This window comes from Mustela lutreola, chromosome 3, assembly GCF_030435805.1.
Source record: "Mustela lutreola isolate mMusLut2 chromosome 3, mMusLut2.pri, whole genome shotgun sequence".
Taxonomy (NCBI): Eukaryota; Metazoa; Chordata; class Mammalia; order Carnivora; family Mustelidae; genus Mustela; species Mustela lutreola.
Window position 1 is genome coordinate 85,273,517 of NC_081292.1, and position 27,435 is coordinate 85,300,951.

Genomic DNA, 27,435 nt, shown 5'->3' on the forward strand with positions numbered 1-27,435 from the left:
GACTTCAAGCTCTATTGCAAAGCTGTAATCATCAAGACAGTATGGTACTGGCACAAAAACAGACACATAGATCAATGGAACAGAACAGAGAGGCTCCAAATTGACCATAAGCTCTGTCATCAACTAATTTTTGACAAAGCAGGAAAGAACATCTAATGGAAAAAAGTCTCTCCAACACATGGTGTTGGGAAATTTGGAGAGCCACATGCAAAAGAATTAAACTGGACCATTTATTTGCACCATACATAAAAATAGACTCAAAATGGATGAAAGACCTCAATGTGAGACAAGAATCCATCAAAATCCTTGAGGAAAAGACAGGCAGCAACTCTTGTGACCTCAGCCAAAACACCTTCTTGCTAGACATGTCTCCAAAGGCAAGTGAAATAACTATTGGCACTTCATCAAGATAAAAATCTTTTGCAAAGCTAAGGAAGTAATCAACAAAACTAAAAGACAACTGACAGAATGGAAGAAGATATTTGTCTCATCAGATTAAGGGCTAGTATCCAAGATCTATAAAGAACTTATCAAACTCAACATCCAAAGAACAAATAATCAAATTAAGAAATGGGAAGAAAACATGAACAGACATTTCTCCAAAGAAGACATACAAATGACCAATAGACATATGAAAACATACTTCACATCACTCAGCATCAGGGAAATACAAATCAAAACCACAATGAGATACCACCTCTCTCCAGTCAGAATGGCTAAAATTAACAAGTCAGAAAATGACAGATGTTGGCGAGGATATGGAAAATGGGGAACCATCTCACATTGTTGGTGGGAATGCAAGATGTTGTGACCACTCTGGAGGAAAGTATAGAGGTTCCTGAAAAAGTTGAAATAGATCTATCCTACAACCCAACAATTGCACCACTGGTTATTTACCTCAAAGATACAAACGTAGTGATCCAAAGGGGCACCTGGACCCCAGTGTTTATAGCAACAACAGCCATTCTATGGAAAAAGCCCAGATGTCCATCAGCAGATGAATAAATAAAGATGTGGCATATATATGTAATGGAATACCACTCAGCTATCAAAAAAAAATGTTATCTTGCCATTTGCAATAACATGGATGGAACTAGAGGGTATTATGCTAAGTGAAATAAGTCACTCAGAGAAAGATCATCATACGATCTCACTCATATAAGGAATTTAAGAAATAAAACAGGATCATAGAGGAAGGGAGGGGAAAAGAAAGTAAGATGAAATCAAGAGAGGGAGACAAACCATAAGAGACTGTTAATCATAGGAAACAAACTGAGGGTTGCTGGAGCGTAATGGGGTAACTGGGTGATGGACATCAAGTTGGGCAGGTGATGTGATGAGCCTTGGGTATTACATATGACTTATGATGAATCACTGAACTCTACCTCTGAAACTAATAATACATTATATGTTAACTAATTTAAATTAAAAAACAAATTTAAAAAATTATGAATGATTAGGAGTTTTAATTTTATTTTAATTAGAATAAGTAATCTTTGAATGATTTTAGGAAATGAGATAATGCCAATTTGTATGGCATTGCCAGTTCATGGCACTGTGATTTGTTTTAGAAAGATCAATTCCAGGGAAACCTGGGTGGTTCAGTTGGCTGTGTTTGCCTTAGGCTCATTCATGATCCCAGGGTCCTGGGATGGAGCCTGGTGTTGGGCTTTCTGCTCAATGGGGGATCTGCTTCTCTCTCTCTCTGTGCTCCCTCAAATAAAATCTCTAAAAAAGTTTAAAAAAATAAAAAGATCAATTCCAGTATTAAAGGGTAAAGGATAATTGGGATCATATGTGCAGCTTATTCACAAAATTTGATGAGAAATAATATTTACATAGTCCAGATTATCTCCCCATAAGATACTTAAATTTAGTAGGGCAAAAAAAAAAAAAAAAAAAAAGTATATTACAATGAAGAAACCTGGCAAACACCACCTTACTCAAGGGATTGAGGTTAGTTAACCTGTCAGTAAAGTGTCAGGCTTATTGACTGTCTTGATACGATATACTGGTCACAGCATGACTTCAGTTGTTCCTACTGAAATGGATACCCAGAATCTAATCATAAAGACATCAGACAAACCCAAATTGAAGGATATTTTAACAAGAACTGGACTGTACTCTTCCAAAATGTCAAAGTCATGAAGAGAAATAACTCAGGAATGTTCCAGATTGAAGGAGGCTAGACATGAAAATGAAATTCAACTTGTGATGCTGCCATAGAAACAGAGATTTTTTTACTTTTACTATGAAAAAAATGAGGCAATTGATAAAATTTCAACATCTGTTTATTAGGTAACACTTCGTTTTTAAAATTATGTTATGAAATTGTTCTGTTGTTAGACAAGGCAATGTCTTTGTCTTTAGGATATACATGGTTTTTAGCAAGTTTTTAGAAGTAAAGGGCATTCCATTTCTCTCAAATGATTAAAAAAACATTTATAGAGAATGACAAAAGCAGATTTAAGAAAGTGTTAACACGAAAGTAATTTGAGTAAAGGATATATGGGAATTATTTTCACTATTCTTATAACTTCTGTGTAACTTTTTTTTTTTTTTAAAGATTTTATTTATTTATTTGACAGAGAGAGAGAAGGAACACAGGGGGAGCAGGAGTGGGAGAAGCAGGCTCCCCGCTGAGCAGGGAGGCTGATGTGGGACACAATCTCAGGATCCCGGGATCATGACCTGAGCTGAAGGCACATGTTTAATGACTGAATCACCCAGTGCCCCTCCAACTTTTGATTTTAGGTCAGGTCATGATCTCAGGTTTGTGGGATTGAGACAAACCTGATATAATTTTTATATCCTTACTCACCATTCATATGAGGCAATTCTCTTTACAAAAGGTTAACACACATCTATTGCCACATTGGGCTCCCTGCTCAGCATGGGCTCCCTGCTCAGCGTGGAGTCTGCTTAGGATGTCCTCTTTCCCTTTCCCTCTGCCCCTCCCTATAGTCACACTCTCTCTCTAAAAAAAAAAATCTTAAGAACAAAGTTTAAAAAACTGTAGAGGTATTTCAAGTTACCTTAGATTTAATAACAGCGCTCTCTTAAATATGCCCTGACCTGTTTGCTAAGTTATTAAATTCTTGTTTCTTTATCTTTGCTAAATTTTGACTTCCTTGAATGGAATTGATTATATTTTTTTTTTTTTTTTTTTTTATAAATTTTTTTTTTTTTTTTAAGATTTTATTTATTTATTTGACAGAGAGAAATCACAAGTAGGTAGAGAGGCAGGCAGAGAGAGAGAGGAGGAAGCAGGCTCCCTGCCGAGCAGAGAGCCCGATGCGGGACTCGATCCCAGGACCCTGAGATCATGACCTGAGCCGAAGGCAGCGGCTTAACCACTGAGCCACCCAGGCGCCCCTGGAATTGATTATATTTATGATGGATATTGGAAGGAGAATAGCACGTGTATATTTGTGTAAATCAAATAAAGCCATTCTTTTTTTTTTTATTTTTTTTTTTATTTTTTTTAAAGATTTTTTTTTTTTTTTTTTTTTTATTTGTTAGAGAGAGAGAGAGATACAGAGTGCAAGCACAGGCAGACAGAGTGGCAGGCTAGAGGCAGAGGGAGAAGCAGGCTCCCTGCCGAGCAAGGAGCCCGATGTGGGACTCGATCCCAGGACGCTGGGATCATGACCCGAGCCGAAGGCAGCTGCTTAACCAACTGAGCCACCCAGGCGTCCCAAATAAAGCCATTCTAACTAGCAAGTTTCTTTATCTCTCAGGGTCAAAATCAGAGAAAAAAATTCAAGAATGTATTATACTGTATTTTTTGGAAAAATATATTCATAGGAATTAAGCTCAAACTGTATTGTCCTAGTAAGAAAAAAACCACATTCTCCTTACTCTGTTCATACTAACAGTATTGAGCATTTACTGTACCTGTGTCCTAAGCACTGTATGAAGCCATGAGCCAGGATGTGAGCCTGGCAGTCTGCACCTGTACCCTCTTAAACCACCTGATACAAATAGGGGGATGATCTTCAGACCAAGGTAGTAGCTCTCGACCTTTCTTATCCCATCCTCCTGAGCAGTATGAGATGTTGCAGCTGAATCAAGAGGCACACCTCTCCCGGAGCATCTGTCAGAATTCAGAAGGCAGAGCTCTAATTTAACACGTCCTCTCTTATTCTTCCATTCCACATCCTGAAATTTCACTGATAATTTTTATATCCTTACTCTCCATTCATATGAGGCAATTCTCTTTACAAAACGTTAACACACATTGCCAGGCACTGCACTGAGGTTATCATCATCCCTGTTTTCAGAGACCTACTGACCACTGGGTAAGTTATAGATGTGAACAAAAATTCACTAAAATGAAGTTAAATTCACTTTGATGGAACCACCCAGCAACAGGATAGTCTCATTATTTTTGTTCAACTAAAATCCCCTATACATACACTTCATTTGCATTGTATAAAAATCCCATGTTCATATTGAATTAAAAGGTTTAGAAAAAAATTATTAATGTATGAACTTTAGGGAGAAAAATCTTAGGTCAACAACTATTTGAGTCTACATTATTTCCCAAGCAATTTCAGGTACTATCAGTACATATTCAAGTTCAAACACAGCTTCCAATAGCCTGGCCATTACTACAGATTGGGTAAGAGAAAGAACCTGTCTTTATTTTCTATATAAATTTTAACAACTCTACATAAGTGTATAATCAGCACTCGAATTTTATGAACCTTGATTTCCAGCTATCTAGTACCTAATGGCAGCAATGGTGTTTATTAATTAGTTTATATTTGTACAAGGAACCAATTTTTCTGTGACCTTATTTAGTATGTGATTTAGGGAAAAAGTCAAGAGAGCTCATTCTCAGTGTAGGAAGGTTTCTAATTACTTTCAGGTAACTTTGCCTCACAAAACCCTACACATTTAATTTTTATAATTAAATGTGTGCTATTTACAGCTTGTCAGTGGCAAGTTCAAGTATAGCCTAAGATCCAGTTATTTCTGAGTAACTCAAGAGATGTAAGTAAAACTTACTTCTAGTCTGAATAACATGTGGTCATAAGAACACAGCTCAACAGATTCAAACTTCTCTCCTCAGTAGAACATTTATGAAGAATGTATCATGTAATAGGCACCAAGGAAACATCTCTATGTGGTTTTGGAAATGTAAGCAATGTGTCCAAAAGCAATGAACAGTTAAAAACCCAGGTTATAGCCAGAACATGGCATAAAGTTACATTTTTAGTCAGAAGACTTCTTTTATTTTTGAAGTTTTTTTTTGTTTTTTTTTTTAGATTTTATTTATTTGACAGAGATCACAAGTAGGCAGAGGCAGGCAGAGAGGGGGAAGCAGGTTCCCTCCTGAGCAGAGAGCCTGATGTGGTGCTCGATCCCAGGACCCTGAGATCATGACCTGAGCCAAAGGCAGAGGCTTTAACCCACTGAGCCACCCAGGCGCCCCTGGAAGACTTCTTTTTTTTTTTTTTTTTTAAAGATTTTATTTATTTATTTGACAGACAGAGATCAGAAATAGGCAGAGAGGCAGAGAGAGAGAGGAGGAAGCAGGCACCCTAAGGAGCAGAGAGCCAGATGCCGGGCTCGATCCCAGGACCCTGGGATCATGACCTGAGCCGAAGGCAGAGGCTTTTAACCCACTGAGCCACCCAGGCGCCCCTGGAAGGCTTCTTTTAATTCCACTTTCATCTCTTACTTTGGGTCTTCAGGCAAAAGATGAGACTTCTTGCTTCCTTCATCTATAAAAGGGAAAGACAACCTACAGAGTGGCTGACAATTACATATAAAATGGTGTCCAACACAGTGAGTTCACTGAGTAAAGTTCACTAGTAAAGTCACTTGATAAGCAGTTGGCCTGGATCCTTTGGTGAAATCCCAACCAATTACTGCCTCCTTCAAAATACAAGGCATTTTGCAAACCTGCCAAGAACAGCATAGTTAAGAATGATGACTGACAAAAAAAAAAAGGGTCTGATGAAAATTTGGCTCTAAGGGCACCTGGATGGCTCAGTGAGTTAAGTGTCCAACTCTTGGTTTCAGCTCAGATCATGATCTTGGGGTCATGGGATTGAGCCCTGTAATAGGTTCTGTGTTGAGTGTGGAGTCTGCTTGAGATTCTTTGCCTCTCCCTCTACCCTTCCCCCTTGATCACATATGCTCTAAAATAAGATCTTAAAAAAAAAAAGCCTCTAAATATAATTCCAATGTTAACATTTTAATGCTATTTAACCTTAGTTCTATCATTTCCTATGGATACTGGATTATTGAATGTTGATCCTAAATTATTAAAAAAAAAGGGCTAGCATACAATTACCCTCAATGTTTCAGGGATTATTTATTATAATCCTAGTTCTGTATAAAATTCTAGCCTATGGTGGTTTTATAAGAATAAAACCTGCTATGGGGCACCTGGGTGGCTCAGTTGGTTAAATGTCCACCTTTGGCTCAGGTCATAATCACATGGTCCTGGGACTGGATCAGTCCTGCATTGGGCTCCTTGCTCAGCAGGAAGCTTACTTCTCCCTCTGCATGCCACTCCCCCTGCTTTGCTTTCTCCGATAAATAAATAACATCTTAAACAGAACAAAACAGAACAAAAAAGGATAATGCCTGCTAGGATAAAAGTAAATTGGAACCTATATTATAGTGAATTTCTTTTGTGCATTCTAAAGTACTTATTACCATCATGAATTTCCATGAGTATAACATTTATTAAAGTTATTTTTCTTAATGAAAAATAAAACCAGATAACCAAGTATTACTTAATCAATCATTTATTTAGGAAAAAGTTTACATATTAGGATAAAGTAGAAGTTAACCTAAACCTTAATCATTTACAACCACCCATTTTTTTCATCTTATGGGAGCCATGAGAATAAGCCTCTAGAAGGAATTACACTTGAGAGTTTTAAGAGGGAGAAAGCTCTGGTCCTTCATTACCTCATACTGAATGATATGCCCTGGCTAAGTTTTATCTCATATTACAAAAACTTCAAGCATATGGATGATTGCCTTTAGAAAGTTCAGCACAAAACCATGACCCGTGACTCAGACTGCCATCTCCAAAAAAGACTGACATCCTAACATATACATACATACATATATATGGAAATACACATTAAAAACCCTGGTGCTAAAATAATGGCACTTAAAAAAAATAACCTCAACTGTAAATTGGCACAGTATTTTCACTAAGGATGTTAAATAAGCGAAAACACCCACTTCACTGAACCCAGGTTAGAAGATTTTTATGGAGCCAAATAATGACTTTAAGAATCTATTTCCACAGACAGCAACAGTGGCAGCTCATTGGCCTCTATGCTGCACACATAGGCACACAAGTACAACACCTTAGAGCTTCAGAGCAAGCGGACAGTTTTGCCAGTTACTGTTAAGAAGTCATCATCAGCCAAGGCACGCAGGGCTTCTTCAAACATATCTTTGGTAATAGCCTTTGGGGAAGAGATGAAAACAATTATTTTACACATTAAGTACTCCCTTACCTGTTAGATACGCTGATTTCAATGTAAAGAGCTACCAGTCTCTTTCCTTTTTGGTAGCTGTATACACGCCTTAGGTTCTAACCAGGAGGGTAACCATTTCATGCAGAGGGCCTGAAGACAAATAGATAGGCTTGCTATCTACCCTTATGGTCTGTAGAAATATTCAACTCTGCCCCTGTAGTGCTAATCCAGCTGTAGAAAATATGCAAATGAAAGCAGGCAAATGGCTGACTTGGACCCTGGAGTTCTTTTCACTGGGTAACCCAACTTTATTTACAAAAGGGAACCTGATCATTTCATCATTACCTTATGATGCATGGCTAATATGCAGGGTTAACACTATTTATCATGGGAAAAAACTGCAAACATCCTAAATGTTCAGCAATCGGTTTAGTAAATGATGGGATAGGCACTCAAAGGGATCTTACCCAATCATTATAAATAATGTTATTCAGCCTATTCACAACACAACACAGCATATTTTAAATTAAAAAACAAAGAAAAAGCAAGTTATAAAACAGTGTAACTCTAACTATGTTCATATTTCAGAAAGACCACATGTGTACATATACACAAAAACTATTAATAGAACAAAATTTTGTGGTTATTTCTTGATGATGAATTTGTGGGGGACTTTACCTTTTTTTAATCCAGACCTATACTTAATACTTAAATGAAAGAAAAAGATTTTAAAAAACCTTAAAAATGGCGATTCACAGACATGTACCCCTGGGGATAAAAATACATTGTTATGTTTATAAAAAAATTTAAAAACCCCCCACAAAAACCTTAATAGAAGTACTAAGGTAAAAAAGAAAATTTCTATTAAGCAAAAAACTCTTATAAACACTTACTATGTCAGACTGTCCCCGGATATCTTCAAAGAGTTGCTGATATTTTAGAGCTGGTGTTTTGCCCTTAGATAAAATAAGTTTTTTCAATGCTTCAGCTAACTCTTCTTTCCGTTTACGAGAGGTGGCACTCATTCCTGATTTAAATGAAAAAAAGAAAGAAAGAAATTAATGAAAATATTTCTGCTACAGGGAAGTGAAGTATTTCAAATTTCCATTAATATTTCTTTAGTAGTGTTGCCACGAAAAAGATTAGGGGACAGTGGCTGAATGCTAAAATATATTCAAAATTTTGAGTTCTGAATTCTGTTTCCAATTTTCTATAAGCCAGTAACTGCTAGTTTCCACTGAAACACAGTCCATGTAATCTATATAGCAAGCAGTCAGTGCTCATTAAGAAATGAATTATTTAAAGTGGACTAACAGAGGTACCTAGACAGCAGAAAAGCTCTGTGAAATTAGATACAACACTGTATGTGCATGCATGTGTCTAAGCATATTTTTCTCAGCTTTTAACAGGATTCTCAAAGAGGCCCTGATCTGAAAAAGGTTAAAAAGTCCGTCATTTCAAATAACTTAATTGTTAGCTCAACTATGAAATACAAATTACTTACATGTTGTGTGTGTGTGCATATGTGCGTGCATGCGTGTGTGTGTGTGTGTGTGTATAAATTTCATGTGCTCTTATGTTCAATGCAAACAGACCTGTAGTTAGAATAGATATGTCCACAATGCCAGTCCGGGGGTCAGTGGCAGACTGCTTTAGAGCTTCCCGATGGAGGCGTTTTGCTTCTTCAACATCAACTCCTTCAACTTTACTTGAGAATCGTACTTTAGCGTGGGCTTCTGCTAATCGAATTAATGATTCCAGCTGTCGAGGGTACGCAGAAACCATTCCTCGGCTGCTACCAATCTTCCTCATGTCTACATAAGCCTAGTGTAGGCAGAAAAAAAAAAACACAAAAACTAAAACCAAAACTCCTTGTAACAATACTTTAGTTTTGTGGCTGAACTTTGAACAGTTAGGATTCTGTTAAATAAACTAACGGCGGCCAGGTGCAGTACTGAGGGGAATCAGAAGTCAGATCTAGCCCTGGGCCTTAAAGCTCATCATGAAGGTGGTATCTGATGTGGCTATGAAGAGTGAAGAATCGGGGTGGGCTAGGAGGTGTGTGAGGCTGGCATTCAGGGGACATGGTGTGTTGGGGTAAAGGGCAGGTCACAATTACAGCAGAGGACCAATCAGGGTGCCTGTCTGAAAAAGGTGCTCAGGCACCAACTCTGGTTTACACCTATGCTGAGGGTTTATTTAATGACTGAGGCATGCAAAGATTACTGAAATAATGTTACAAATCTGAGTTGTAGTAAACTCACTTATATAACATCACTTTTAATTTAGTTTTATTTTGTTCCAAGATTCATTGTTTATGCACCACACCCAATGCGCTCTATGCAATACATGCCTTCTTTAATACCCACACCAGGCTCACCCAACCCCCTCCCACCACCCCTCCAAAATCTTCAGTTTGTTACTTAGAGTCCACAGTCTCTCATGGTTTGTCTCCTCCTCTGACATCCCCCAACTCACTTCTCTCCAACTCCCAACGTCCTCCGTGAACATCATTTTTTGTTGAGCAACCCTCAAGTATATGATACAAATGGAAAATTATACATCACCTATAACTTTCTTTGAGTATTTTCAGGGGCTTAGTTAGGATATAAAGCCCACTAAGCACCAGGAACCTTTTTAATATAGTGTTTGAATAACTGAATGTGTCATTATGCACTGCTGTCCAAGGGAAAGGCTACAGAAAAGTGAACATCAGGTACTCAAAATTCCTTTTACTTTTTAGAAACAAGCAAATGGAAGCTCAGAGAAATTACATGACTTCTTCAGAGTTACAAAGTTACTAAGTAGCATAACTTCTACTTCGACTCATGTATTCTGAGCTTAAACTTATTGTGTTTACAAACATTTAATTATAAAAAGCTTGTACGACATATATAAAAGAATCTTTTCCCTTTTCTACCTTTAGAAAAGTCAATTTTGCAACATAGGAGAAAAAAGTAGTTATACAAAATAATACGTCATTAACAAAACTACTTTTTAATGGAGATAGTCAGCTAGTGACATTAACGTTATTGGCTACAGGCTCAATAAAAACATTTCTCAGGATTTAAACATGGACGTGTGTTACCTCAATGAGAGCCTGGCTGGCTTCTTGGCTCAGACGAGGCATGACCATGCTGTGGGCGTAAGCAATGTAGTCCTTTAGCACTGCCATGTCCATGAACTCCTCTTCCACTTGCTCCTCACTCTGGTAGTATAAAGCGACAAGGTGGTGGGCCAGACGCCTATCATAGGCTTCGTCCTGAGGATCCAGCATGAGGAATATCAAATCAAACCTGAAAAAATATTGTAAAAACATTGTTTTCCTGCTTGGGACACCAATATACCCACATATGTAACTTAAAAATTGCTCCTGTGGCTCCTGGGTGGCTCAGGTGGTTAAGCCTCTGACTCTTGGTTTCGGCGCAGGTCATGATCTCATGGGTCCTGAGATTGAGCACTGCATCAGGTCCATGCTCAGTGGGAAGCCAGCTGGAGATTCTCCCTCTCTCTCTCTGCTACCCCCTTGCCCCCCTCCCCCGTACACTCTCTCTCAAAATAAATAAATCTTAAAAAAAAAAATTTGCTTCTGAGCCACCTAGGCATGATCAGTGAATGTATGTGTAGTCAGAGCTGCCAAGGAAGAATTAAGAGTCTGCTCTCCAGGGGTGCCTGGCTGGCTCAGTCATCAGGCATCTGCCTTTGACTTAGGTCATGATCCTCGGGTCCTGGGATCGAGCCCCCCATCAGTCTCCCTGTTCTGCGGGAAGCCTGCTTTTCCTTCTCCCGCTCCCCTTGCTCGTGTTCCCTCTTTGTGGTCTCTCTTAAAAAAAAAAAAAATGATAATTTTGAAGATTGTAAGATTTAAAGAAAAAAGCATTCAACTGTTTTGGGAAAAAAAACAAAAAACAGAACAGAACTCTGGAACAAAGTTGAATAATTAAAATCTAAAATCTGGGGCGCCTGGGTGGCTCAGTGGGTTAAAGCCTCTGCCTTCAGCTCAGGTCAGATCCCAGGGTCCTGGGATGGAGCCCCACATTGGGCTCTCTGCTCAGCAGGGAGCCTGCTTCCCTTCCTCTCTCTCTGCCTGCCTCTCTGCCTACTTATGATCTCTGCCTGTTAAATAAATAAATAGAATCTTAAAAAAAATACATAAAATCTAAAATCCATTTATGAAATACTATAAATAACTACTATAATAAGGTAAAATACTATTTATAAAATACTATTACAACCCATTAATGAAATCAGTATTTGTAGCAGTGGCATTGAGAAAAACTGGATTATAATTCTACTTTAACAAATTTAATTTTTCAGAACCTTATCTGTCATGTGAAGCTTTTCTCTGTACTTGATGATATTCTTTAGCGACTTTAAGGCAGAGATGAGCAGCAAGTGATGGGCTTCTGAAAAGGATGTCAAGGTGAAATGTCCTAACAGCTTCAAAGAATGAATAAATGTTAAGGTGCTACCTGATAGCTGAGTAGAGAAACACAGTCCTTGCCATGAAAACCTGACCACCCCTATTAGAAAATTTTGCTTTAGAGTGAAGAGCTTATGATGCTAGTAGTGGTTGAATTTTATTATTTCCCTTTATCTCACCCTGAAAATTCTACAAATGAGCAAAGTAAGCATCTTCTTTATGTTCTCATACCTTGATAATAAAGTGTGAGGTAGCTGGATATTTTCAATGGTCGTTTTTTTAGGATTCCATTGAGACTCAATAGGATTTGCTGCTGCCAGGATAGAGGTGCGAGCATTGAGCTGACAAATAATCCCAGCCTACCAGAGAAAACAGTGCAGTTAGAAACTTCACCCTGATGCTGGTAGGAACCACGTGAGCTATCTTCACCTGGAGTGCACTTTGCCGTACATCCACCGTCACCAAGAGTCACACACATCACCTTGTGTGTGTGATGATACCAACAGATTTATCTGGGACAATGCCATCCTCAGATTCATGCCAACAATCATATTCTAGACAAATGTATGCTGTAACTACATTCTTCTCAGAAACTAAACCTCTGCATAACATTTAGGACAAACTCAAGTTCTAGGAATACCACATATTAGTGGGTTACTATAGCAAAAAAGATGAAAGAGGAAATACTCAAAGATATTTAGCTGAAACCTAGTAGGAAAAGTAGTCATGAGTTTCCCAAAGTTAGAACCAAGGTGAATATGGGTGCTAGATTTCTAAGTGTACCCATGTTGACACATGGAGAACGGGCCTCTCACCTTTGCAATTGAAAGAGTCTGCTGTTCCATGACTTCATGAAGTACTGATCTTGTACTTTCATTCATCTTGTCAAATTCATCAATACAGCAGATACCATTGTCACTCAGAACAAGGGCACCAGTCTGCAAGACAAGCTGCCTCGTCTCAGGGTCTTTCATCACGTATGCAGTGAGGCCTACTGCACTGGAGCCTTTCCCAGATGTGTACTGGCCCCTGGGGACTAGATTGTACACATACTGCAGCAGCTGGGACTTGCTGGTCCCAGGATCACCACACAACAGGATGTTGATCTCAGCACGAAATTTGCCTCTTCCTGTGTGACTAAAATCCTTTCTTGTTCCACCAAAGAGCTGAAGCAAGATTCCCTAAACAAAAATGTTTAAACATTCACTGACTACAGAGCAATTGATCTAGTTTAAATGTTAGAGGTATTTTCTTATCCTGTGAATAAAAAATTATAATTAAATTAAGGCAATGTACAAAGAGGAAAGTGCTTTAAATGAACTAACCAATTTATATAGACTCACATACCAGTGTGCCAGAATGGTGGCTATGTAAATCTCTATTCTGATCCCATCTAGCTTTTGTTTTTCTTTAGAAACATTTAATTTCAATGTAGATATGAGGAAATGGACAATGACCAATTCTTTTCAACCAATAACCAAGTCAGATGGTAAGCACCTTGCTCTGTGGAACACCCAACAGTTCTTATTCTTTAGGGATGGGGTGGGGGTGGTAGTGATAGAAGGGGCACATATTCGTGCCTTTTGATCTCAAAGAACTATAAATCCTGATCAAAGTTAAAAGTCCACTGTTACCTTCTTTATATCTTCATGTTCATAAATACTCGGAGCCAAGGCTGAAGCAAGTCTCTCATAAATGTCTGGCTTTCTAGAAAGTTCCTTGAGCAATTCCACCCGTTTCTCTGAAAAAAGTTTCTGCTCTGCTTCTTCATCAAAGCCATGTAGGCGTTTTGCATCAGTTTTCCGATAGTGAATGACATCAATGTGGGTTTTGTAGACAGACTTCACATTACTTACTCTTGAATTGACTCGGATAGGAACAGCTCGATAGATACCTGAGGGCACAATCAAGAGATATGCTTTTACCTTCCCCTAAATGGCACATAAAATAGCAGACAGCAGGCAGCACCTAAGAGACCTGAGGGCTGGCAGTGGAGGTGAGTTTTGAGCATACTGCCTTCATGACCTTCCTAGAGTCAAGGACTCACCTATACTGCAAAGCTCCCTGGTGAAAATGGCAAGGCAAGTTGGAAAAAACACAGGTTTTATTTATTTATTTGTTTGTTTGTTTGTTTATCAGAGAGAGAGAGGGAGAGAGACCGAGCACAGGCAGACAGAATGGCAGGCAGAGGCAGAGGGAGAAGCAGGCTCCCCGCCGAGCAAGGAGCCCGATATGGGACTCGATCCCAGGACGCTGGGATCATGACCTGAGCCGAAGGCAGCCGTTTAACCAACTGAGCCACCCAGGTGTCCCAAAACATAGGTTTTTTAAAAAAGCAGACCTAAAAACGTGTTCATCTATAACCATCCATTAGCTCTATGATCTTGGGACCTGAGTACAACCATACTGCATATAATCACTCTGAGATTTAAATGAAATTACTTTGCTTTCAGCATAATGCTGGCTTACAGCTGTGTTCAATAAACAGTATTTTGAAACAGTTTTTTCATTTCTTTTAAGCTGAATGTACAGAATCTGCTTAGTAATTATTTGACTAGAACAAAGTACTAAAATCCTGTACCAAAAATTTGGAAAGGAAATACTAAAAAGCTCTTTTAAAAATTACTCAAATAAGTAAATAAAATCTTTAAAAAGATTACTCAAAAGTTATTTCACAGACTAGACTGTCTATAGAGTCAGAGGTAAAGATACAGTAAAAGAAATATTACTACATGTTATTAATAACAAGAAGTGTTTCTAGGTGAATGGGCATGCCCTAGCACACTTCCTAAAGAATATAATTTAAGAACATTAGAAGAAATAAATGAGTAATCAGCCCTCAACCATACCAACTCATTTGTTTTTCAAAAAGAAGTTTCCCAAACTGACATCTGTGATGTTTATCTTTTTTTGACTTTCAATCCAGAAGGCTTGGACTCTGGGATAATCCAATTTCTTGCAGCTTTCTGAGGAGCAACTATCTGCTCTATCACAGGCTTCTTAGCAACACATCATAGATCACCAATCCTTTTATTTAATAGGTCAATGTAATTCTTTTTTAAAACATTAAAAACCAGTTCATATGTAGCATTCTGAGAGTACACAACCTCCTTTATGGTAAGCTGAATTAGGGACAGATAACTGTTTAAAGTGTCTACTTATTTTTACTGGTGCTTGCAATGATTCTTCATCACAGAACAACTTCAATATTTATTTTACATCTATATGGTGCTTTCCACAGCTCCCCTCCCCAAACACATTCATCTGTATAATCACATTAATTCTACTTGGCAGTTGAGGATATTAAAATAGATTAAATACTTTATCAAAGGTTTCAGACCAATATAGGGTGGCAGAACAAGGATTGCACAACTTTCACCAATGACACATTCTTTCATATTGTTAATGAACTACAAGTGCTTTTATAACTTAAGGTTGTTATAGGCAACCGTTGGGCTACACCTACTGTGGAGACACAGGATGAGAAGTCTTAACTCACAGAACACAACTAATGGGTTACATTAAGAGCTGCAGCCACTCCCTGGATTCAGTCCCCACCTTGACCTCAGTGAACTCTGCCTGCTATTCACAGCACCTTTGAGAAACCAGGTGCTTATCCTACTCTGAAGCATCAAGAGAAAGACTGGCATATTCACGTGGTAGAGTAGAATAAGCACTTTCTTGGCCAGGAGAGAAGGAGAAACCTTGTGTCACAGATTACCACATAACCTCAGCTACAGTGATCTCAAAGTCTCTGAATCTCTACTTCCTATAAAAATACCACACCTGGCACCTGGATGGCTCAGTCAGTTAAGTGTCTGCCTTCGGAACAGGTCACGATCCCAGCATCCTGGGATCAAGCTCAACATCCGGCTCCTTGCTCAGTGGGAAGCCTGTTTCTCCCTCTCCCACTCCCTCTGACTATGTTCCCTCTCTGGCTGTATCTCTGTCAAACAAATAAATAAAATCTTAAAAAAAAACCCCACAAACCACAATGTAACTCTGCAAGGTACTCTGACCCATTTCCTCTCTATAATAAGTAAATGTTAACCCTAGCTGTACATTTGGGAAGTGGCAAATTATTTAAAATTCCAGGTTGGTGAGTGCTGCTTCCTGAAGCTGCTGGTAGAACTCCAATCTTACCAATACTAGCCTTGTCTGAGCTGTTTTCTCCAGATACCCGTGCTATCAGGTCAAAATACACTTATAGCTCTGGAACACTGAAACAGTAAAGAGCAAGCAACAGCAGACAACACATTGAAAGGTTCCACCCTGCTAAGTAAAAAGTGAATAAAGCATTATAGGCAGGACCGGGCTTCAGGCCAATGAATTCATGACCAAGCGAAAGGACTGACTAAAAAGCATAAAAAAACCCCAAACAAATAAAAAAAACCCCAAGGCATACTTATCTCATTAATATAATCTACATTCTAACCTGTAACATTCACTCTGTCTCCAGGCTGAACCTTGTCAACAAGATCATTGTGAGCAAAAAGGATGACAGTGTGAGGCGTCTGCCCTGCAGGCATATCTTCAGGAGACTCTTGGAGTTTGATCTGAAAGAACAGAGGAAACAGATAACTCAGGAAATGACAAGCACAATTTAGACAAAACTGCCCATCTTTGTACCACTTACAGATAACTATTTTTGATGTTACCACATTTCTACTTTATAAAAAGATTTCACTTATTTATTTTAGAGAGAGCGCACATGTGCATGTGTGTACACCCAAATGGGGGAGGTCTGAAGGAGAGGGAGAGAAAGCAGACTCCCAGCTGAGCACATAGGAGCACCTGACACCCTGAGCCAAGATCAAGAGTCTCACACTCAAGCAACTGAGCCCTACCACATTTATTTTTAAAACACCATTCTCGGGGCATCTGGATGGTTCAACTGGTTTTAGTATCTGCCTTTGGCTCAGGTCATGATCCAGGGCCCTGGGAAGAGCCCCGCATCAGGATCCCTGCTCGGTGGGGAGCCTGCTTCTCCTTCTGTCTCCCCTCAGTTGTGTTCATGTTCTCTCTGAAATAAATAAAATCGTAAAAAAATACCATTCTTTGTTTTTATCTCCAGATAGCCAACATTTTTTTTTTAAACCTTTAATGTGACATAAACATACATTTGTAAGGATTATTGTTTACATACAAATTCCCCTATTTGGGAGACAGCCGTAATTTGTGAGACTGTTTTTCACCATTTCAAGGATGTAGTGAACATTTCTTTGCATACACGTTTGTCTAAATTTCTAATTATGTTTTTAGCAATTACTTCTCATAGATTTCCAAGGTGGAGAAGTACACACTTTTCAGATTCCTGGTTAAGTACTTTGGTGCATCTCTCCTATTCACTGTGTGCATCTCATAAACACTTGGCCTGGTTACTCACACAGCAGTATTGGCTGAGCACTTGGCCTGGTTCTAGGTGCTGGGGACTCCACAGTGAATGAAGTCTTCCCTTGGAGTGGAGTGAGGACAAACAATGCACAAACATACAAGTGAGCATATAACATTTGGCAGTGACACACGTAATAAAAGGAAAAAAGAGTAAGGAGCATGAGCAGTGGGGGTGGAGGAGATGCTTTTCACAAGGCAAGGTTAGGGAAGGCTTTTCTCAGATCAAGCAACCTCTAGGCAAAGGTTTAAGGATATTAGGGAGGAAGCCGTGTGTTCTGTAGGTTAAGAACAACAAGTGTCAATGGTCCTAAGGCAAACCTGTGCTTGGTTGAGAAGCTTGGTTGTTTCATAAGGAAATGGTTGAGACACTGACAGTGAGGTCTGTGGGTATGAAGGTGTGTTGTGGTGTTATCGGGTCATGGAGTTTGGAAACTACTCTAGGATAGTTTTATTTCAAGTCAGTTTGGGAGTCTCTGAAGCATCCTAAGAAAGAATATTACACTAAAAACGACCTGGGAGCACGCTTCCATATTTGTATCATAGGTCTCAGCACCATGCTGGCATGAGTTGAGGTACATTTGCTCCAATTATTGGTAGCAATATTAGATGAAAATTTCTATCTATAATTAATTTTCAATTCTTTGGTTAGTAAAAACATTCAACACTTCTTCACATTTGCTAGTATTTTTCTTATTGACTCCCCATAAAGGAAATTAGCTTTGTAGTATTTTGACCATATTCTATTTAAATTTTAGAAAGTTGTTTTAACATTACAGCAAAATTCAAAAAACTTAACAGTCCTTGTCCCTGTGCCTACTTTAACACCATTACAATCACAGCAAATAAACAATTTTTACTTTTCCCACTTATTCATATGTTGTTTTGATAACTTCATCTTAATATTTTCATTATTAAAGGGGTGACTGGGTGGCTCAGTCAGTTAAGCATCTGACTCTTGGTTTTGGCTTTTGTCATGATCCCACAGTTGTAAGACTGAGCCCTGTGTGTGGCTCTGCACTCAGTGTGGAGTTGCTTCATTCTTTTTCCCTCTCCCTCCCCCTGTTCTCCATCCTATGGGCTCGCTCTCGCTCTCTCTCTCTAATAAAATCTTAAAAAAAAAAAAAAAAAATTCATTAAAGACACAAAAACCAAACTTGCTTTACAATAAAATTTGAGAAAGACTTCAGAAAAATTGTCAACTCATTCTGTACCAATGGGAACAGCTGCAAAATGACAAAATTTAACTAATGTTTACCGATATAATTTTCAAAATATTTTATTTTTAAGTATTCTCCACACCTAACGTGGGGTTCAAACTTACAACTCTGAGATCAAGAGTCGCCTGCTGTACCAACTGAGCCAGCCAGGCACCCCAATTTTTACTGATCTTAGATGTTTCATATACTTTTATCTGACATACTAAATTTTTTAAAATAAGCTTAAGTATTTCCTATAGAAACATCTCAAATTAAATTTTTAAAAAAGATTTTAGGGCACCTGGGTGTCTCAGTTGTTTAAGCATCTGCCTTCGGCTCAGGTCATGAGCCCAGGGTCCTGGGATGGAATCACATGAGGCTTCTCTTTCTCTTTCTCCCTCTGCCCTCCCCTCTGCTCATGTGTACTCTCTCTCTCTCAAATGAATAAAACCTTAAAAAAAAAAAGGGAACATTTATTTTGGGGTGGGGGGAAAGCAGGAGGGAAGTAAGGGATAGAGGTAGTGGGAGAAAAAAAGCCTAAAGACTCCACACTGAACACAGAGCTGGATGTGGGGCTTGATCCCTCAACCTTGCTGAAAGCAGATGCTTACAAACTGTGCCACCCAGATACCCCTCAAATTAAGTTTATTAAGTCAAAAAGTGGAATAGTGAGGAAAAAAATAGTGAAAGAATGTGTTTTCTTATTTAAACTTTAAAAAAAAGGTATTTATTTATTTGACAGACATAGATCACAAGTAAGCAGAGAGACAGGCAGAGAGACATGCAGAGACAGGGGGGGAAGCAGGCTCCCTATTGAGCAGAGAACCTGATATGGGGCTCGATTCCAGGACCCTGAGATCATGACCTGAGCCAAAGGCAGAGGCTTTAACCCACTGAGCCGCCAAGGCACCCCAGAATGTGTTTTTCTTATTAGAAAGTATTTTAGGCCATGAGAACGTGGTATATAATCATGACCTGGTGCTCACTGGCAATAAAAAAGGAAAAGCCCCATCCCAAACCTGAAGCCCTAAGCACCAATATGCCAATGGGGATGCCTCCCAAGGCACCCAAGAAGGCACATACCATCTGTTTGTCAGAGAACACAGAGCGGTTGTGGATCAGTGCCATGCTGTGAGTGGTGTGGCAGCGCTCACAAACAGAGGGCTCAGCAATGCGGCCATGGTCAATCTCTACCCGGGCTGTGTGGGCACACACTTGGCACTGGAAGAAGGCCTCTTGCATCTCTGGAATCAGCTGGGATGTCCTGATTACCATGCCACTGATGGCAATGAGCTGGTCGATGTCTGTAAGGAGTTGGGGAGAGAGGTCAGCTTATCCATCAGCCACTGCCTGCAGCCCAGAAAGAAGTGGTCTCTTCCTTGAGCTATATTCCTGCCAGGGCAGGTCTAGGTGTGCCGTTGAGCCCAGGAGAATCTTACTGGGGATGGCTGTGGTCACAGGGAGGTGCTATGGTCAGGGAATGCATGTTTCATTGGGTATCCTCAGGTCTGGCCTGGGATGCCCTTCCTGTGTTGTCTTCCTTCTTCTCAACTCTGTTGGCCCTCTGGCCTTCTGCCCGAAGGCCCACTGTCCAATAGGCATCCACCATCTTTCTGCTTATCTACCTCCTGTTCCCCTCCACCTTCTGGGTTTGCATTAGAAGCTTTACACTTCTGCCTCCTTTGCCGCATGGCCTTCTTCCTCACACACTGTATTATGCTGAAGTCCTGATGCTCAGTGTATGTGAAATGCATTGGCTCCAGAGCCAGATGATCTGGACAGAGTACCTGTGTGACCCTGGGGACACCTTAGCCTCTCTGTGCCCTTCTACACAAGACAGTAATGGCATCTGCCTTACATTTGTTAAAGATTAAGAGCCTGCATACATCAAGCCTTATAAGAACAGTACCTAGCAGAAATAAGCACTATACAACTTAGACAATCATTACTATTTATATAAGAAAGACTTGGTACAGAGTATTTTTCACTTTTGCACCTGGTTCCTCTACAGTTTGGACCATCCCTGACAAGAAAACTTTTACCCAATTCATTCCCACTGTTAGTTCCAAACGAGTTACACTGTTATTCATAGTCAACAAAACATGGTCTGTAGTTAGCCACAACTGGCCTTGCAGATTGCCACAGCCTTTCAGTACTTATTGCTGCCTCACAAGCTCTTTCCCACTTGGTCTTGTCCTCCCTTCTACTTACTTAAAAATCTTCCTTCCCTCCCTCCCCACCAATCCTTATTCTACTTTAAAAAGTAACCTTTGTGGGTGCCCGGGTGGCTCATAGGGTTAAAGCCTCTGCCTTCTGCTCAGGTCATGATCCCAGGGGCGAGCTCTCTGCTCAGAGTGGGGAGCCTGCTCCCTCCCTTCTCTCTCTGCCTGCCGTGGTCTGCCTACTTGTGATCTTTGTCAAATAAATAAATAAAATCTTAAAAAAATAAAAAGTAACATCTGTAGTAAGTTACAGAAATCAATACAAAAACTTTTGTTGGGGCACCTGGGTGGCTCAGTGGGTTAAAGCCTCTGCCTTCAGCTCAGGTCATGATCCCAGGGTCCTGGGATCGAGCCCCGCATCAGGCTCTCTGCTCAACAGGGAGCCTGCTTCCTCCTCTCTCTCTACCTGTCTCTCTGCCTACTTGTGATCGCTGTCAAATAAATAAATAAAATCTTAAAAAAAAAAAAAGTTTAAAACTTTTGAAATTAGTTGGGTATTTGGCAATCCCTCTTCATCTGAAATTATGATAATCTCCAGTCTTAGCTTTCATGTACCAATGCTCTGCCCCTGAAAAATGAACTGCAGCACTCTCAGTTTCCTACATCCTTCAGTGTCTCCACTGAATACCCTATCACAAAGTAGGGTAAGGAACCAATTTCATAAGAACATATGTATCCTTTAATCAACAGTGAACTCCAACATTTGTTCCTTTGTTAGCTGTTGTATTTTCTTATACGGACATTTGTGTCCTTTGCGCATTCACCTATAGGACTGTTTATAAATTCTCAGCAGTTTTTATATCTTAATCTTCATACATGGCAAATACTATGTTTGTCTTATATTTTCACTCCTATGGCTACTGTCCAGCTTAGGACCCTGCTGCTCCATACTAGAGCTACTATTAAAAAGTCTCTGAACTGAACTTTAACACACCTTATACCTGGCACACTAGACTCACCATGAGATCCTCAAGAGTGGTAAAATCTTTCTCACTTTCTTCTGAAAAAGTATCAATTGCTCCCTACTGACTTTGGAATAAAAATCTGTATTAAATTGGAATTCAAAGCTCTTCAGGACCCAGACTTTCCAGTCCTAACACAAACACTACCTCTCTTACTTCTGGCCTCAGCCAGCACTTACTATCTGCATATAGCTCTGCTTTGCTTCTGCCTACATCACCTTTGTGCAGCCCAGAGTGAATTCCCTCATGTCTGCTTTCCAAATCCTTACTGTAACTAAAATTTCTCTTTCACCATGAACTCGTCCCCCTCCTTGGGCTAAGACATCCCTTGCACTGCTCTATTGGCCTATGTTTTTTTTTTTAATTTACTTTTCCAGCTAGATTTTTTTTTTTTTACAAGACTTATTTAATCATTTGAGGGGAGGAGGAATCCTCAAGTAGACTCCCTGCTGAGTGCAGACTTGAGATCATGACTTAAGCCACAATCAAGAGTTGGATGCTCAACCCATGGAGCCATCCAGGTACCCCACAAACCAGATTCCTATAAGCTCCAAAGCAGGGATCATATTTTGTATTTGTTTTCTGCAGTGATTTTGAAAATATGCCTACTTAGTAACTGAAAAACTATTACATTTGGGCAAGTTCACCTTAAGATAAAGAACTGTCAAGAGTTATAACATATATATTTTTTAAAAGATTTTATTTATTTATTTGACGGAGATCACAAGTAGGCTGAGAAGCAGGCAGAGAGAGAGGAAGGGAAGCAGGCTCCCTGCTGAGCAGAGAGCCTGATGCATCCCAGGATCCTGAGATCACAACCTAAGCTGAAGGCAGAGGATTTAATCCCCTGAGCCACCCAGGTGCCCTGAGAGTTACAACATCTTTTATGTAATTTCAGTTAAGTTAAAAGAAGGCAGGGTTGGTTCAAAGGCATATAGGGTAAATCAATCTGCCATATATTTAGTCAATTTATAATCTATTACCACCACTATCACATATACAATTCTTTTAAAATTCCTTGATGAAATAAGATTTTATTTTTATGTATTTTCCTGCTATTAAAAAATATTACCTTCTGGATTCAGGTTTCTCATATTCTTCGTCTTTAATGCATTGAATGGTCTTACTTGAATCTGATGTTCCAAAATTGAATCAGGGTAACGGTCAAAGAAGATTTCATTGACAGCCATGTCAAAGGTTGGGATAACTTCCTATAAAAATGAATTTAAAGAGGCCAAGCTGTGTTTATATTGCCACCTTAGAATTAAATACCAGAAATAAGGGATTTCATATTAGTGAAGTATAAAAAGAAATACATCTGGCATAAATCTTAAGTATCACTTGTATATAATCACAAACATATTGTTTAAAGACTTTAGGTACATTGAGACTGAGCTCTCTCACCCCTGCATATTTTCATAATGGTTAGGTGTGATCATATATATGAATACTTCACAATGTACTGACATATCTTGGGCTTTTTTTTTTTTTTTTTTTTTTTTTTGTGTTTTTTTTTTTTTAAAGATTTTATTTATTTATTTGACAGAGAGAAATTACAAGTACACTGAGAGGCAGGCAGAGAGAGAGAGAGAAGGAAGCAGGCTCCCTGCTGAGCAGAGAGCCCGATGCGGGACTCGATCCCAGGACCCTGAGATCATGACCTGAGCCGAAGGCAGCGGCTTAACCCACTGAGCCACCCAGGCGCCCCATATCTTGGGCTTTTAATTAGTAATGAAAAGCTTTTGATCTCATACTTTTATGTTAGTGAACTTGACCAAGGTGATACAGCTAAAGATCAAGATACAAAACCAAGTCTGCTTGCCTCCAAAGCCTACAACTAGAATAAATATAGCTGATACTTCAATAATAAAATTTGACCTAAAGCTTAAAAGAAAAAGGTTATAGGGCGCCTGGGTGGCTTAGTTGGTTAAGCGCCCCGACTCTTGATTTTGGCTCAGGGCATAATCTTGGGGTTGTGAGATCGAGCTCTGTGTCAGGTTCTGCACTGGGTCTGGAGCTTGCTAAAGATTCTTTCTCCCTCTTCCTCTACCCCTCCCACCCCCCCAAAAACAAACAAACAAACAAAAAACAATTAAAAAAGAAAAGGATTACAACAAGGTTAACATAATCAGCTATGGATGGCACAAAGTGTAATGTGCTTATTTATAAAATATTTTTGCTTAAGGGATGCCTGAGTGGCACCGTTGAGTGTCTGACTGCATTTCAGCTCAGGTCATGATCTCGGATCATGAGAACCAGCCCCAACTGGGGCCCTGCACTGAGCCTGGAGTCTGCTTCAGACTATCTATCCCTCTCCCTCTGCCAACCACCCCCTGCCACCTCCTATGTGTGTGTACTTTCTCTAAAATAAATAACTCTTAAAAAATTTTTTTTTCACTTAAGATAGTTTACTTCATCCAACCGAAGTAGCTATCAATTTTAAGATTCATCATTACTTTAAATACTATTAAGAAAGAACCTGCCAATTAGACTATGGCCTGTGACTATTTTGGAAATATTAAAGTGTGAGAAAATGTTCATCTTAAAGGAGAAGAGTATGATTTTCTTAAGTTTTTGTGCTCTGGAGGCATTTTCTTTCTGTTATCCAGGAAATTCTGCTATTCAAAAACCCTCTAGGTGTTCTGGATGTTTACTATAATTCGGTAAGGTCAAAATCAAAATCTTACCTGTGGGTAGCAGATGAGCTGTCTGTATAGATTTTTGTCAAATGATTTTATGTGTTCGCAGTTTACATTTAAAAATGGCTCCCCGATGACATTAATCTAGAAGAGAAAACAAACAAGTTATGTTCTGCTAATTGTCTTAAAATGCATTAATTTGATTTTATAAGACCATTTGATTACCTCCCCAAGTCGTTGCATGTACAGAGGTTCAGTAATATCTATGCCAATATTTTCTTCTTCTTTAGCCAGAGGGTCAATAAAACGTTGAAGGAATCTCTTGATGTTGAGAGAAAAAGAGTAAGTCTGATGCATTTAGGAATAACTACTCAAATGCAAAAAATCATGAGAATGTTCCTATTTGGAGACAGATATAAATGGTATTTTTTTCTTTTTAAAAAAAAGTCAACAATTCTAAGCCACCTAAAAACCTACCCAAGTGCTATAGCTACTTAGATACTGTTTATAAATCTTTTCTCCCAGCATTTTCAGAACCCTAAAGTATTAACATACAGCTTACCTGAAAATTTTCTTTGCATGTTGACACATTTACGTCTGTTCCCCAAATCACAAGTTTTTGTCCCAGAGATTGCTCACTTGCCACTATATCTTCTGTTGCTGGCTATACAGAAAAATATGATAGAACGAGTTAATGGGGAATTACCCATTTTATGTTCCCCAAATGCTGCTAACAGAAGACCTACTGTATACTCACCACATCAGACTGCAAATCCACCTGCAGGCCCTTCCGTGCAGACCCCAGGTCAGGCCTCTGCCTCACAGGTGTGCCTCTAGCACCACTCCTTGGGGTTCCCTCCACCCGAGAGCTGGGAGTGCCATATGTCAGTGGTGAACTAACATCAAAGTCCACGGGAATTGCTATAAAAACAAAATATGAAAATCTACAATAAAATTCTGATAGCCTATCAAATCCTAAACTACAGCATGTTGACTTAAGTCATCTAAGAACAAGAGCAAATATTCCTTGAAACCTGTGGCAGTTAAGTTAACCTGCGGCAATTAAGTTAAGAGGGCTATTAAAGCTTCTAGTAAAAACGCACCAAATTTTTTCTTCTCTGTTCACTAAGTCTTAACATGTATCTATCTCCGTATTGGTGGTGAGCATACTAGCTCGTGTAGGGTTACATCAACTACCCATTAACAAACCAGCAAATATGAGCAGCTAAAGCATCCCTATATCAACCACAGTAGAACTTAGATCCTGCCAAAATCATACCTGAGGAATGTATCTGAGCAGGGCTGGAAAATAACGTATCCTGCACGGCAGGGCTCTGCAGGTCAGCTCCAGGTGAGGTCGGCATGGGCTGTAACTCTCCTGTAGAGGTAGAATCTTCGCCCCTACGTCTCTGATACGGTGACGACCTGGCATCTTCACTTCGAGCTTGTGACATACAAAACAGAAAAGACGGCCATCAACTCTCCTGTTTGGTCTTCTGGGAATTCCATTGATGAGGGAGCAGGAGGCTGGCTGAGGACAAAGCAAAAGCTGGCGCCTTGCACCCCCTCTTCACCCTTTCCCCTCCATAAGTGTAGCATCCCTCAGGCAGCCCTGACTGCCATGAACAATAAGCAAATAGTTAACTTGCAGAGCTCACAATCCTGCTAGACAGGAGTCTCCCTTGGCTTACAAATGTCCTAAATCTCACTAACAAAGACGATTGATAGCAGGATTGTGAGACCCCACCAAAAAGTCTCCCAAAGATCTTAATGTTAATGGCTGGTCTAAAGACAACATTGATCCAGCAGCAAGGGCAAGGCCTCCGGCAGGCCTGGAACATCCTGGCACCTTGTAGGCCCTCTTTAGCATATGAAAACTCCGCTGAAACCTCCCTTTCCCTCACCTTCCCCCAACAGCAGGGTACATAACCTGCCATCCCTCACAACCCGGGGCAGCAGCTCTTCCTGCCCACGGGTCCTGTCCCCGTGCTTTAATAAACCACCATTTTGCACCAAAGATGTCTCAAGAATTCTTTCTTGGTCATCAGCTCCGGACCTCAGCCCACCAAACCTCACCTAGGTTCTAGAACTTCATCACCATCAAGTCTCTTGGGAACAAATACAAACCAAACAAAACGGAGACAGATAGGCACGGACACTCTTAAAGATTAGAAAACAGGTTGGAAAAGGAGGAAACGAGGGCCTAGCACTTACTGCCTCTCCCTCTCTTTCTCACACACACACACAAATACACACACACACACACACAAGAATAGGCAAAGCCGTCCGCATATCTTATTCCACCTGGGCCTTAAAGACTGCTCTCAGAGCTAGAAACCAGGCTCGGCCAGGTTTCTCTGTGGTGGCGGGAAAAAGCCAGAAGAGGGGATGGAGGATAATGAGGCGGGCTTGACTCACGGGAAGGGACTTACGCGTCTGCGCAGGTGTGACCCGCCCGCGCCGACTGCCGCGGCGGCTCGGGGTAGACGACGGGGACGACATGGTGCTGGTGGAACCTGCGCGAGAAAAGGGCAGGTTCCACCCGCCTCCGCCCCCAGCTTCCCCCATCCCACTGCACAGATACCCTCGCTGGGGTCCTCATCCCGCCACCCCGGCCCGCACGCTCCTACCCGGGAAATCCGCTCCGCGCCGACGCCCGCAAGGAACCCGGACGCACCCGGTGGATAGCTCTCCTACACAGCAAGAGTGGAGCAAGGTTTCGCGCCAGCTGCCCGTCGTCAACGCCCTCGGCGGTGCCCCACCAATCACAGCAGCGCTCTGGCATGGCTCCGCCTCCGGGAGGCGCCACTGCGAGCCAACAGGGGGTACTGAAAGGCCTCCTCCAGCGCCCCACGGAAAGCAGACTCTAGCCTTGCTCGGTGCCCCCCTCCGTTTAGGTGGTCTGGCCCCCTGCTAGACCTCGTTTTCGCGGGAAACCTGGGGAGGACGGTCGGATTAAGTTCACAGACAGGGTGACTACGCAGTGTTGTTGGCTAAGGAGAAAATTCTTTATCCCTTAAGCATCTTCATTGCTAAAGACATTACACATGCACTTCTCACTCTTTATTAAGGAACAACTATGTAGATTTTGACGCAAGCCTCTAGATTGTCTTTTTTGTTTTCTGTCTCCGGTATTTAGTCA

General features: G+C 40.3%; 1 protein-coding gene across 1 annotated transcript; it reads right to left on the reverse strand.

Moving 5' to 3' along the window:
• Window positions 1-6,749: 6,749 nt before the first annotated feature.
• Window positions 6,750-27,050, reverse strand: MCM4 (minichromosome maintenance complex component 4). Its single transcript, XM_059166492.1, has 17 exons — window positions 26,924-27,050; window positions 26,726-26,809; window positions 25,573-25,737; window positions 25,051-25,214; window positions 24,856-24,957; window positions 24,519-24,614; window positions 24,342-24,437; window positions 22,727-22,865; window positions 19,554-19,774; window positions 16,316-16,436; window positions 13,515-13,774; window positions 12,696-13,061; window positions 12,112-12,239; window positions 10,546-10,753; window positions 9,053-9,281; window positions 8,351-8,484; window positions 6,750-7,445 (listed from the first exon to the last, which is right to left on the reverse strand). Exons 2-17 carry the CDS (start codon window positions 26,793-26,795, stop codon window positions 7,353-7,355), a joined length of 2,592 nt encoding a protein of 863 aa, XP_059022475.1. The 5' UTR covers window positions 26,796-26,809; window positions 26,924-27,050; the 3' UTR covers window positions 6,750-7,352.
• Window positions 27,051-27,435: the final 385 nt, after the last annotated feature.

Coding starts and splice junctions, on each gene's coding strand:
- MCM4 (XM_059166492.1), bottom strand. CDS start 26,795: ATGTCGTCCCCGTCGTCTACCCCGAGCCGCCGCGGCAGTCGGCGCGGG. Junction 25,738..26,725: donor GGTCACACCTGCGCAGACGC/GTAAGTCCCTTC, acceptor GTATGTCACAAG/CTCGAAGTGAAGATGCCAGG. Junction 24,438..24,518: donor ACATGCAACGACTTGGGGAG/GTAATCAAATGG, acceptor TTTCTCTTCTAG/ATTAATGTCATCGGGGAGCC.